Source organism: Leptonychotes weddellii, chromosome 3 (genome assembly GCF_054177405.1).
Source record: "Leptonychotes weddellii isolate Sample4059 chromosome 3, ASM5417740v2, whole genome shotgun sequence".
NCBI lineage: Eukaryota > Metazoa > Chordata > Mammalia > Carnivora > Phocidae > Leptonychotes > Leptonychotes weddellii.
This window is the reverse complement of record NC_138371.1, coordinates 19162795-19175710: the sequence shown is the minus strand read 5'-3', so window position 1 is coordinate 19175710 and position 12916 is coordinate 19162795. Positions and strand designations below refer to the sequence as shown.

Genomic DNA, 12916 nt, shown 5'->3' with positions numbered 1-12916 from the left:
TGGCTACTTTATGGTTTTTCCTCCCCCCCAAAATACACTCCAGTGAGCAGACTTTTTTTTTCCAGAGGTGATGCAATTCCTCAACTCCCTTACCCACCCCCCCCCAGTAAAAAAGGAAAGGAAAGGAAAGCGGGGGGAGGGGTGTCTTTCAAACCCCTTCGCCTTGCACAACGGCAGCCCCTCCCTTTCCTCCCAGTCTACCCCTTTCCAGCCGCTTCTCATCCCTCCCCCTCAGCCCCAAGAAAGTTTGACGACCGCAAAGGAAACCGAAAAAAAGTTCTGTAGCCCCAGTCCTGGCGGGCGATCAGCATCTCTTTTGTTCGCGGCGAACCCACAGTCCCCCTGACGTCACCGGGAGCCCGGGCCAATCCGCGCGCGGTCGGCGGCGGCGGCGGCCCGAAGGTGGGGGGAGCCGGGCCGTCCCTCCTCCGCGGCGCCCAGGACCTCGCGGGGGGCGGCAGGGGACCGTCCCATATAAACCCCGGTGTTCGGGACTCGGCTGCCCGCGCCGGCTGAGCTTTGCAGGGGGAGGAGAGGGAGCCCCAGGCGCGAGCCGGAGAGGGGACCTGAAGCCCCAACTTCTCTAGTCCTCTCCTTCCCCCTGTCCCTCCAGCCGTCCCCTTCCCCGTCCCCCGGCCCCTACTTTCTTGGGGGGCATCAACTCGCAGGAGGCACTGGAAGGGAGTCCTCCCGCAGGTTGCAAAGGGAGCCAAACTTGGTGGCAACTTGCCTTCTGGTGAGGGCGTCTCTCCCCGCACCGTCTCAAGATGCTCAGGGGTCCGGGGCCCCGGCTGCTGCTGCTGGCCGTCCTGTCTCTGGGGACAGCGGTGCCCTCCACCGGAGCCTCGAAGAGCAAGAGGCAGGCTCAGCAAATCGTTCAGCCCCAGACCCCAGTGGCTGTCAGCCAGAGCAAGCGTGAGTACTGACCGCCGGCTGAAACAGGCTGTCGCGGGGATGGGACCTACAGCCAACCAAAGTTGGGCTGAAGTTTTGAGCGCGCGCGCGTGCGGCGTCTGTGCACGCCTTAATGAGAGCAACCGACCGAGGACACAAAAGGCTCATGGTTGGAGCAGGCTGGTTTCGAGGGCCCTAGAATAAACTAAGGCATTGGAGGACAGGGGTTTTGCGATGTCCTGCAGCGCTCTTGTCAACTCTACATATTCAAGTCGTCCTCCTATGCATTCATCCAAACTTGTCTTTAAAGAGGGAAATGATGTATGCCTTTAAATTTTCCATTTGGGATTACTGTGCGGGCTCTTAGGCTTTGGATTTTCTTTGTTACTAAATAATTGGTTATTTATTTTTTTTAAATGGGTGTGGGAGGAGGGTGGCTAGATAGCTCTGTGGTTCCTAACTAACTTGAAAGACATGTAATTGGTTCACTCTGCTTTGGGGGCCCTTCAGGGTACTTCTCCAAGAACAGAGATCGGAATTCCTCTTCCAGTTTTTCAAAGACACACCCTCCCTTAGCCTTGGCTAAAGGAAACTGCTTAAAGTCCTTCTTGATTTATCCCCTCAACCCCCAAGCATTGAAGGTCCTTGCATATTTTAAAATGTAATTCCAGGTATCTGCTTTCCAAAATGTTTCCATTCCTTTGATGTAGACCCCTGGTTAGATGGAAATGACATCATTGTATATAACATTTAGCTAAGTTAAAAGAAAAAAAAAAAAGGAATACCTAAATATCTATGTATACAAATTGTGGTTAACATTTTAGATAGCTAATTTCTATATATTTTCGCGGAATATTGCTTTTAATTCTGATGTTCTGATGATTAACTTATTTTTCTATGTTTATTGCTTAGTCTCATCGATTTAGTTGTGCAAGAAAATTCCATACTTTGGAAAAAAGAGGGATGCAGATGTAATCACTTTTTTCTTCAATCATTTATAGCTGGTTGTTATGACAATGGGAAACACTATCAGATAAACCAACAATGGGAGCGCACCTACCTGGGAAATGCCTTGGTTTGTACCTGTTATGGAGGGAGTCGAGGCTTTAACTGCGAGAGCAAACCTGAACGTAAGTGGTGGGAGCCTGGCAATTAGTATCTCTTAATATATGGAGAACTGATGCCTGTTAATTAAACTTAGCATTGGTAATAAATTTTCCCAATGGAATTATCTGTCGTTTCCTCTTTAAAAACTGTTAATAACTGCTTCTATTCGCCTTTCACATGTTACTTGTACCTTTAAAACGAAAGAACCAGTGTGTCCCAACGTAGTTCCTAGAGTCTTCTTTTTGTTTTTATTGTCCCAAAGTTGTTGATGAGAAAAAGGAAGATTTTGTGTTCTCCCTCCAAAAGAACTGTTTATAAAATTTTAATTCATTAGAAAGGAATTTCAGATCTTAAACTGTAAGATTATGGGCCAGGAAACTCTTTGGGCACAATACTGTAAAGTGGTTTGTCAGCTGCAAAAAAAACACCTAACCACTTACTTCAAAGTGTCTGTTCTTTTAGGACCATTGTTCTGTTTCTCTTGTAAATTATAGCAACTCCTACAGAGAAGCACTGATGAGTCTAGAATGGAAATAGTAGGATTAAGAAATGACAGTGCCTGGTGGGCGGTGGGGCTCTTCAAATTGTTTGCTTTTCATGTGGACCTTGGTTTGACTGAGTCAGAGGTCAGAATCTTAAGCCTTCCTTCACAGTCTGCCAGTCCTAACGTAGGACTTTAGTATGGCTTTTTCCTAAGGGCCTGAGAATCCTTTTCCAATAGAAAGTCATTTACCTAAAAGTGGAGAACTGGTCAAAATTCAAAAGCTGAGCTTCATTAAAGCCTGGGGTAGAATCTAGATCTCCCGTTTTAATTTGTTACATACTTTGTGGTACCACGCTACTCAGAATGGAAGGCTGAGTGTTTCTTTGGATGGGATTAGTGGAATAGAAAAGCTTTTACATATGTGGGGCTCACATGGACTTTCCTTCTCTCTTCAGCTGAAGAGACTTGCTTTGACAAGTACACGGGGAACACTTACCGAGTGGGCGACACTTACGAGCGCCCTAAAGACTCCATGATCTGGGACTGTACCTGCATCGGAGCTGGGCGAGGGCGGATAAGCTGCACCATTGCAAGTAAGAAAGACATTCTGTAAACTAACGATAAAATATCATGTATGTGAATTTCTCCATTACCTTCGCTATCACTCTCTGTTACGCATGACTGGTTTACCCCTAGCAGACTAATTTTCTTCTGTGGTCACCCAACTTGTTCCTGTGCTTCTGGAAGATGGCTGCGTGCACAGGTGGAAAGAGTGTGTGGACTTAGGAGTACCAAGGGGAATCTCTTGAGTTCCATTTCAGTAAGATATGCTCAGAGGAGTTGTCCATTTTATATTACCTCAGCATCTTCCTCAAGCCAGACTGATTCAGTGATTATCTGCAGTGATTAGGAAGATGGTCTAGAAGAGTGAATTAGTCATTGTGTGTGGAGTGTGTGTTCTGCTCTTGCTTTTGAGACAGAGACCTGTTGCATCTCATGGATACAGTCTGGTTTCTTTGTAACCTGTGGTTTTTACCCAGGAAGCAAATCTCTCTATCCCCAGGGGTAGTATGGAATGGTTAGCTTACTAGTGTTTCCAAGGACCTTTGGGGACTGTGTTGACCCTCATCAAGTCTAGTTTAGCCAAGGCAATCTTTCCTCTATGATTCACTGGATTACCAATAGGCTCTATTAACAAAGCATTTGTTTGTTTAATCCATCCTTTAAGTATAAGTTACTTGAAAGGCTTCTGTCCAAAAGAACAAAGCAGTCCCTTGTGAACAGACCCAATCAGCTTTTCCCACATTTAACATTAGGGTTTATTCAAGTTTGTTGGCAGTCTTAAGAGTCAGTGGTCCGTAGTGTTTATAGTCTAGTGAGCATCAGCCTTTGGATGGGCCACTGTGTTTAACAGCTTAGAATAGTACCCAGATTTCCTTACCTGAGAAGTAGATGTCTATTTGATTTCCACCAATATGACATTTTTTATCCTCGAGTAAAATATGGGCTCTCCCACTCCAGAAAGCTGGAAAGCTCTACCCGATGTGAGGTGGTCTTTTCATTCAATCAGGCTCAACCTGCTGTGGATGTGGGGAGGTCATGCCTGCCAGTCTTTCTTTTCAGCTTTAGGACCCAATTTCCTGTGATCTCTCCAAGGAACCAGGATTTATGACCTCTTTCTTTGCCATTTAGTTTTCTGTGTGATTTCCCATCGTGCTTAAACAAGACATTTAATTGAATGACCCAAAGTGACCAGCCCTGTTAACTTTTCCCTTGCCTCTGATGAGAAAGCTGTTCTCTGGGTCCTCACTTTGGCTAACCTAAGTATGTACTTAGTACATGGGTGGAACATGAGACCTTTTCTTTTCCTTTCTTTCCTTTTCTTTTCTTTCTTTTTCTTTTTCTTTTTCCTTTTTTTTTTTTTTTTTAATATTCTCTGTCTCTGGCTCTAACATTTGCTTTTTGTCTTGAACAGACCGTTGCCATGAAGGGGGTCAGTCCTACAAGATCGGTGACACCTGGAGGAGACCGCATGAGACTGGTGGTTACATGTTAGAGTGTGTGTGTCTTGGCAACGGGAAAGGAGAATGGACATGCAAGCCCATAGGTGTGTGGCTCTGAGGGATGAGTGAGAGGTGGGAAGTCACGGTCACAATGTTGGGGTGAATAAAAAGCCACGTGGAGACGAGATCCGAATTCCAATTCAAAAAAGAATGAAATGGAAATTTTATTTCAAATACTGGAATAGTTTATAATCCTGAAGGACTAAGATTCTTAGTATTCCTGAAGTCCCGAAAGAATCAGATCAGAAAGTACTAAGCATTGATGCAAGTCTTAATTTTGTTTCAGAAGCACAAGATAGAATTGAAAGATTTAGGAAAAAGTCATTTCTTTTGTCTAATACCTGGTCTCAGATTGCTCCTTGGTCAAGACATAAATTATTTAAAAGAAAAAAACAATGGTACTTAAAAAAAATTTTTATTTATCTGAGAGAGAGAGAGAGAGAGAGAGAGTACGGATTCAAGTGGGGGGAGGGGCAGAGGGAGAGGCAGACTTCCCGCTGAGCAAGGAGCCCGATGCGGGGCTCAATCCCAGGACCCTGGGATCATGACCTGAGCTGAAGGCAGACGGTTAACCGACTGAGCCACCCAGGCGCCCCAACAATGGCGCTTTTGACATATTTCTTTCTTGGAACATGCTGGACCGAAACAATATTGTGTGTCCTCTGTCACACCTTGGTGATTTTTTTCTTCACAATAAAAATTTTTGAGCTTCTTTTGGCCTTAGTCCTCAGTTGAACTCTATAAATACAAATCTAAGTTTCTGCCTGTAACCTTTACTCTGTTTACTTGTTTGTGAATTCAAAGGCTTTTATTTTGCTTTGTGTTGTAGCTGTTTTTACAGCAATCAAGGTTTCAACAGCTTTCTTGTCTTTTTTTTTATGCATTCATAATTAGGATTGGAATTGTGCATAGTCTCCCACAAACACATACATAGATCATTTTCACTCCAGTAGTGGTGTGAACAGTGGTCCTAGCTGAATGTACATGGTCCATGTACTTATTAGGAGAACAGGATTTCTGCCTGCCAACTCGGCTTGAGCTTTCTTTCGCTTTGGTTACTTACTGTGTGCTTAGTCACAGGGCGTGCCTTTCTTTTTGAACAGAGTACCACTTAAAAAAAAATGCGGCTGGATTTTTGCTTACACGATATACTTTAAATTACAAGGAGACTGCACGTTTCAAAATAACCCTTTTTTCCCCCGTTTTTCATCCAAATTTCCCTACAGCTGAGAAATGTTTTGATCACTCTGGTGGGACTTCCTACGTTGTTGGAGAGACCTGGGAAAAGCCGTATCAAGGCTGGATGATGGTGGATTGCACTTGTCTGGGAGAAGGCAGTGGACGTATCACCTGTACTTCTAGAAGTATGTTTTAACTCTTTATGCTCAAGATGAGGCCAGGTGTTGTTTTCTGGAATCCTAGAGAGACTTGTAATGTGATGTCACTTGGCGCACACCCAATAAGCCAGCAGGCTTTGGTCACATTTGGATGTCGAGAAAAATCCAACCATCAACTTATTCTGCTGCTTCAAAGAAAAGGAAAAAGTTTAATAAGGTCTTAGGCTATCAGCTGCTAAGAAAGAACCCAGATATTCATTTAAAGGCCAAATGTGCTGTGGACCTGAAGATTAGTTGCAAATGTTTAATCTAAATTATCACTGAGGTATTTTCCAAGCATTAAGAGCAAAGAAATCATTAAAATAACATGCAAATACCTCTTTGGGCACGTAGATACTATTTTTTTTAAAGATTTTATTTATTTTTTTGACAAAGGGAGACACAGCGAGAGAGGGAGCACAAGCAGGGGGAGTGGGAGAGGGAGAAGCAGGCTTCCCGCGGAGCAGGGAGCCCGATGTGGGGCTGGATCCCAGGACCCCGGGATCATGACCTGAGCTGGAGGCAGATGCTTAACGACTGAGCCACCCAGGCGCCCCAGTATTTAACCATCTTAAAATATTCATCATCCAAATTTGAATTCTTTGCTAATAAAAAAAATAAGTCTTTCACAGAAAGTGGTAATAATTCTGACAGTCTTTCCCAGAAACTTGCTGGTTCATTAGATCTTTTGCATTTAAAACCTTATTACGATCGTCAGACTTTCAAGACCTTGGTGGCGATGACTCAAACCCTCCTCTATCCTTTAAAGCTCTTCTGATAACAAGTTTGAGAGAAGTTCCTCAAAGAAAAGTCATTTATTCCAAAGTCCCCACTGTGTACAGGATGGTATAGGAACACAAAACTGAATTGGACATTAGCCCAGCCTCCGAAGAGCACTTAGTAAGTATGTCAGGGAGATGAGAAAGGCTTATACATATTCATCTTCTACAAAGCCCAATATTAAGGGCTTCAAGACAAATACTGAGAATAGTGCTATGGGGGTTCAGGGAAGACCATCCTATTAGCTGGGGATTTGAGGAAACGCTGTAAGCAGCCATAATATCTTCATCCAGACCTCTCTTCTGGTGGTAGATAAATGTGGATGTGTATGTGTGTGGACTTAACATCAACCGTCTACTTACCTTCTCTCATCCAGTGCAGTGACTTTCTGATTCATACACAAATCGAATCCTCTCTTCTGTCGTTGTAGCATATGGGCAAAACTGGATTCTGACTGAAACAATCTATTTGCCACACAGACTGACAGAAGTTTAGTTACAAATTATAAAATTCCATTTTTCCATGGAGGGTTACCACCGAGCAATTCAAAAGAAGCCATTTTATTGGTGATTTTAAGTAGGTGTGTGCTGTGGAAGGGGAAAAGAGAACATTTTAATCAAAGAAGTTGGTAGTCCCCTGAATTTTCTTACATAACAAATGAAAAAAGAGATGCTGCTATCTTTTTATAGCTTCTTTGGGGCAACTGGGGGAGACCTTTTGAAACCTACTTGCCTCCCTATTGCTTCTTATTTTCTAAAGAAGATCCCCTGTTGAAAGGCTGGGTCATATATAGTAATTACTGGGAGAAAGCGGGGAGAGCCTGGGAAGGAAAGAGGGGGAAAAACAGAAAGCCAGGGAATGAATTTGATCAAAGGACCAATGTGAAAACAATTTTAAAAAAAAAAATTAACAAATGAAAGATGATGAAAAAGTATTTTGGCAAACAGGGAAGTGAAACAAGACTAAATCATACAAAATCACACATCTCCCTTTCTGCTGGAACAAATGGAACCCCGTCTTTCAGAAGGTCCAAGCCTGTGCATCCTAGCCAGATATAAACATATCACCAAAGAATAGCTCACCAAACTTTAAACTACAATCTTCTTCTTTTTGCATTGACGACTCTGGTGCCTTTTCCCAGCTTGACCTGATTTGCATATTTAAATGATTCCTTTCTGACACAGACAGATGCAATGATCAGGACACCAGGACATCCTACCGAATTGGAGATACATGGAGCAAGAAGGATAATCGGGGGAACCTGCTTCAGTGCATCTGCACGGGCAATGGCAGAGGGGAGTGGAAGTGTGAAAGGCACGCATCTCTGCAGACCACGTCCACCGGTGAGGCGCAGAATTAGCGGGGCCGGACACAGGAAGGCATTTCAAAAAATATTTCTGCAGATCCATCTATCCTTTGATGTGCCATTTGAGGATGAGTTGCAGGGTTTCTGCTAATCATCTGAGTTCATTGACAGATTGTTGGTTGTTAAGACTTCGTTTCATATCAGGTTTTAAATTTACATAAAAATGAAATAAAAAGAGGTCTTAGGGGGGAAAAAGCAGTTTTAGCCCCAAGAGATTAAACGGACCTTTAAGGAAATGCTAATATTATAAGACCTACACAATTTATATATAGATATATATATGTACCCATATACATTCCCATGCAGATGCATTTTTAATACCTAAAGGGGATTTTAGTGGAAACGAAAGAGTTATGATGAGTTACATGACTACTTGATTCTTCTGCTAGGACAAGGGAAAAAAAGTACATTTGTTCTTTTTCAAAATGGAATATATTTCCTTGTCCTGACATTCAGCTTTCTTTGTAGCGGAAACAATCCTTTATGTGTGGTTTCCGTGCTCCAGCAAACTTTGTGGCATTCCATAAAATAATGCACAATCATTTTCTTCATGTATTGGCATTCACAATTTGAGAAATTCAGAGGAGGCCTAGAGAAGAGAATGAAAGACACAATGTCTAAGCATTTAAAACAAACAAACAAAAAAAGTTTTCATTATTTCTAGTACAAGAACAAGATCTTTGCATTGTAGCTTGTTTTGTAAGAGTCTGAAGACAGAGATATGACGATCGAGAATGTGTGCTTGTTACCGTTCTTAATATGTTCTCATTAGGTTTTCACTACATAAGGTACTAGCATTGTTGCTTAGCCTTTTATCGACCAGTCATTTAGCTAAAAATATTATTTGTTTAGATTTTTCTCCCTTTGATGAGTTTTCATCTTATTCTGAGCACTTCCAAAGGTGAACAAGATTAGATTTGACAGTATCTTTGAATTATTTGATTTTTATCAGTGAAATTACTGCCAACCAAAAAAAGAAACAATTACAAATATCAATCTCCTGAAATAGTTTAAGAGGGTAATTGGGGTTTAACGAGGTAAAGATTCAATAAATGTTGTCCATTTTTATTTATGGAAAAGGTTCTGTTATTCAAAAAAGTTTGGGAAACATTGGGATAAACAAAATGGAACCTCCTTCTGTAGGATCTTTATGTTCCTTTGCATTGTGACTCTTCCTTCAGTGGAGTATATAAATACAGATGCCGTCTCTTGCGTGAGTGGGACCTTGGGACCCGTTGTCTGTGAAGTGTCTTTGAGTTCTCGGGTTGAGCAGCACTTAGGCAGATGCTGAATTCAGTCTACCAGTTATCCTGGCATCAGTTCTGGCTCTTCTTCTGTGGGCCTGGCCTTTGGAAGAACAGATTTCCAAAAGCTTAAAGAAAAGATCAACATACTCTGTTGTCTTACTCTGAAAGGCAAGCTGTGTTAAGAGGATTGATTGGTTTTAGAAACACACACACGCACAAATTCCCAAATAATCCTGGGGAGAAACAAAATGTGGAAGGAGGGGCAACTTCTAGAGAATTCCAGGGCATTCTCTGATGAGCTCAGAGTTACACAGATGACCATGGGTCTGCTACAGAGTGGTCGGCACTTCTCAAAAACAATATCAGGAAGAGAAATGCCCAGTGACATTGAACTTAGGGGAGCTGCTAAGAGAGCGAGGGTGAGGTAGACCCTTCCAGCAGAAGGGAGAGGCATGAAGACAGCACAGGGTACATGAGGCAATGAGGAGATGAGGCATAGAGCAAGGAAGGAAGTGGAAGGGACTTAGGTGTGGAGGATTATGAAGGAGTGGACCATGAGCTTCCTGGAGTGAGTGAGGAATTGTCGAGGGCATCTACTCTGTTGAGTGACAGGATAATATCTGTGATTTAGAAATATAATCCCAGTAGCTCCAGATGAGCTGGAAGATGGAGACCATTTGGTGGACTCGTACAGATTATTTCCTAGGCTGAGTGTAGAAGCTAATCAGAAAGGGAGGGTCATTTCTTTCCAGTTCAGGTCAGTAACACCATGGATTTCAGAGTGATCTGTATGGGACCCTGAAGATCCCAAGTCCAGAAGGGGTTAGTTGCTTTCTCTTATCCAGCTTTATGACTGTCCTTTCTCATGCCCTTAGGATCTGGCCCCTTCACAGATGTCCGAACAGCTATTTACCAGCCCCAGCCTCACCCCCAGCCTGCTCCGTATGGTCACTGTATCACAGACAGTGGTGTGGTTTACTCTGTGGGGATGCAGTGGCTGAAGACACAAGGAAATAAGCAAATGCTTTGCACTTGCCTGGGCAATGGAGTCAGCTGCCAAGAGACAGGTCTGCATCAACTTTTCAAAAAATAGTACTGATAACTTTTTATTACTTAATTTTTGAAAGGCAGTACATTCATTTACCAAAGAAAGAAAGAAAGAAACAACAAAACAAACCAGAAAAGCTTATAATCTTTCCACCCTGTGATAACAAACAGGGTTGGCATTTCATATATTTTCTTCTAATCTTTTTAATCTATGTGTATTTCTTTCCTGTGGTGGGAATTCAACTGCTATGTATTATCTTTATTTGTCTAAACTGTTGTTACAAGAGGGTTGCCTTCTGAGTAGCAAATCAACCATACCTTAGACTATAAATCGCCAATTTCTGGAGCTTCGTGGTGTAAACCTCTCTCAACAACCTAAAGCATTTCCTCTGGGCTACAACGCCGTAGTAACGATAACAGTAACAATCAGTACACTTGACTTTTCCCCGAGAATAGCCTCATGTGTTAAGTATTAAGGCACCAACAGAGTTGTCTACATCCCTCCAGTATACCTTGAGCAGCATTCTTAATGAACCGCTATTGATATACCTTTACAAATGGGGAAACTGAGGCATGGCAGCAGCGGTGGCAACAAAGGACACGGGCAAAAGAACCCAGGCATCCCTCTGGGTGCAAAGGATAGGTTTCCTGAGCAACACATTTTGACCGATATTAACGCGGTGGTGATCTCTACTAGCAGCTTGAGGGCACATGCTTCCATCTCAATTAAGCTAGAAAGAAGCCGCCACTGGTGGGAGAGAAATGCAGCCCTATTTACCGAGACCCTTTTGGGTTGTGCTTGTAGCCATCACCCAGACTTACGGTGGCAATTCCAACGGGGAGCCGTGTGTCCTACCGTTCACCTACAACGGCAGAACTTTCTACTCCTGCACCACCGAAGGGCGACAGGACGGCCATCTATGGTGCAGCACGACCTCCAATTACGAGCAAGACCAGAAGTATTCCTTCTGTACAGACCACACCGGTGAGTGTCCCCAGGGGAAAATGCAACAGTGAGAAAAAACCATTTCTCATCCCTGTTTTCATCGGCCAGCCGTCTAGCCATTCCATCTGGAGGCTGCCGAAGAAGTAGCACTTTTGTTCAGTCTGGACCTCAGAGACGTGAAGCTAACTTAACCGCTGGAGATCCTTCCGTGTTCCCCAGTCCCCTTGGGAAATGACACCAAGGGGAAAGCCCTCCAGTTCCGTTATTTTTGACACAGTTGGGATTACGATGTGGTTAAATATACAGGTATGTCAAAGTCCACAGGCAATCCCACAGGGCTCAAGAATACACAGGATGGACGCCGGGGAGCTTTTGTTGCTCTTCTGGTGAAAACTATGTCTTTTTCAAAGCAACCGTTCGGTCTTTTCTCTTTTGGCTGGGAAAATGAGAGTGAAATTGGATTTAAATCTATTTTGAAGGTGAAGGTGAATACGCTAAGGAAGCTTGCAGCTCTATGACCAGGCATTCTTTATTCGGGGGTAGACTTCCTGTGAATTAGCTCCAGAAACCCAGCTCACTCGGAACCTCCCTGTAGTTACGCCCCACTGTGCGCCACCAAGCTCTGTGGTCATGTCTGTCTTCCTATTTGTGTCCTCTTCTGGGCAGTTTTGGTTCAGACTCGAGGTGGGAATTCCAATGGTGCCTTATGTCACTTCCCCTTCCTGTACAACAACCACAACTACACGGACTGTACTTCTGAGGGCAGGAGGGACAACATGAAGTGGTGTGGAACCACGCCGAACTACGACGCTGACCAGAAGTTTGGATTCTGCCCCATGGCTGGTAAGATGGAGCCCTGTAGACACCCATTTATGGAGCAAGACAGAAGAATAGTGTCCACTTTACTCCCAGTTCACCCATTCAGTCTTAATTTTCAGACAGCACAAAACTTCATAAGATATACTTACACATCTGTGTAAGTATATATAATAGTATATATATAATAATATATAGTATATATCTATTATATATAGTATATAATTATTTATGTAATTGTAAGATTGTTTTGATATAATTTAATGTCCAAAAATATATAAATACATTAAAAATACTTTTTAAAACGTTTGGAAATGCCAATTTTTCACAGGTTTGTCATTTGTAAGGAGCAGACAACTGGGCCGCTTAGCACATTTCATGTGTAACTACTGTAGTCACAGACCTACAATATTTACACATAACTGTGGTTCAACTAGAATAAACTGTCTCACTTATGAAATACCAAAATGGCCCAAACTCTATGTTTTCTGACAAGCATGGGACCTTTTCTGGCTTCAAGGGGGATCTAGTTAGTATGCATGGTGAAAGGGGAGCCAATACCTTTTGTTTTCAAATTTCAAGAACCCCGTAGATTACATTTGATCTTCTCTTTATAGAACCAAGAACCACGCACTATCGTCAACTGTTCGTATAAGGCAATGAAACCCAAGAACACTACTTATATTCACTTTCATTTCTTTCAACAAAAGAGATTGTTGGATTTAGAAGAAAACCATGCTTTTGCTTGCAATTCTCTACCCAAACACATAGTTTCCCTTTGGGATAGAAT

General features: G+C 42.9%; 1 protein-coding gene across 12 annotated transcripts in view; it reads left to right on the top strand.

The window, feature by feature from the left end:
- The first annotated feature begins 476 nt into the window (after nucleotides 1–476).
- The window catches only part of FN1 (fibronectin 1), a 67039-nt gene continuing 54599 nt past the window's right edge, over nucleotides 477–12916 (top strand). For 4 of the 12 annotated variants that reach the window (XM_006735005.3, XM_006735010.3, XM_031029927.2 and 1 more), the window contains exons 1-9: nucleotides 478–915; nucleotides 1896–2024; nucleotides 2941–3078; nucleotides 4461–4592; nucleotides 5775–5912; nucleotides 7889–8047; nucleotides 10193–10384; nucleotides 11170–11349; nucleotides 11977–12153. In XM_006735005.3, coding sequence (XP_006735068.1) covers nucleotides 768–915; nucleotides 1896–2024; nucleotides 2941–3078; nucleotides 4461–4592; nucleotides 5775–5912; nucleotides 7889–8047; nucleotides 10193–10384; nucleotides 11170–11349; nucleotides 11977–12153 — 1393 coding nt within the window. In that variant the 5' untranslated portion in view covers nucleotides 478–767. Of the gene's footprint in view, nucleotides 916–1895; nucleotides 2025–2940; nucleotides 3079–4460; nucleotides 4593–5774; nucleotides 5913–7888; nucleotides 8048–10192; nucleotides 10385–11169; nucleotides 11350–11976; nucleotides 12154–12916 lie in introns of all 12 variants that reach the window. The other 8 variants (XM_031029928.2, XM_031029925.2, XM_006735003.3 and 5 more) reach the window with 3 other exon arrangements.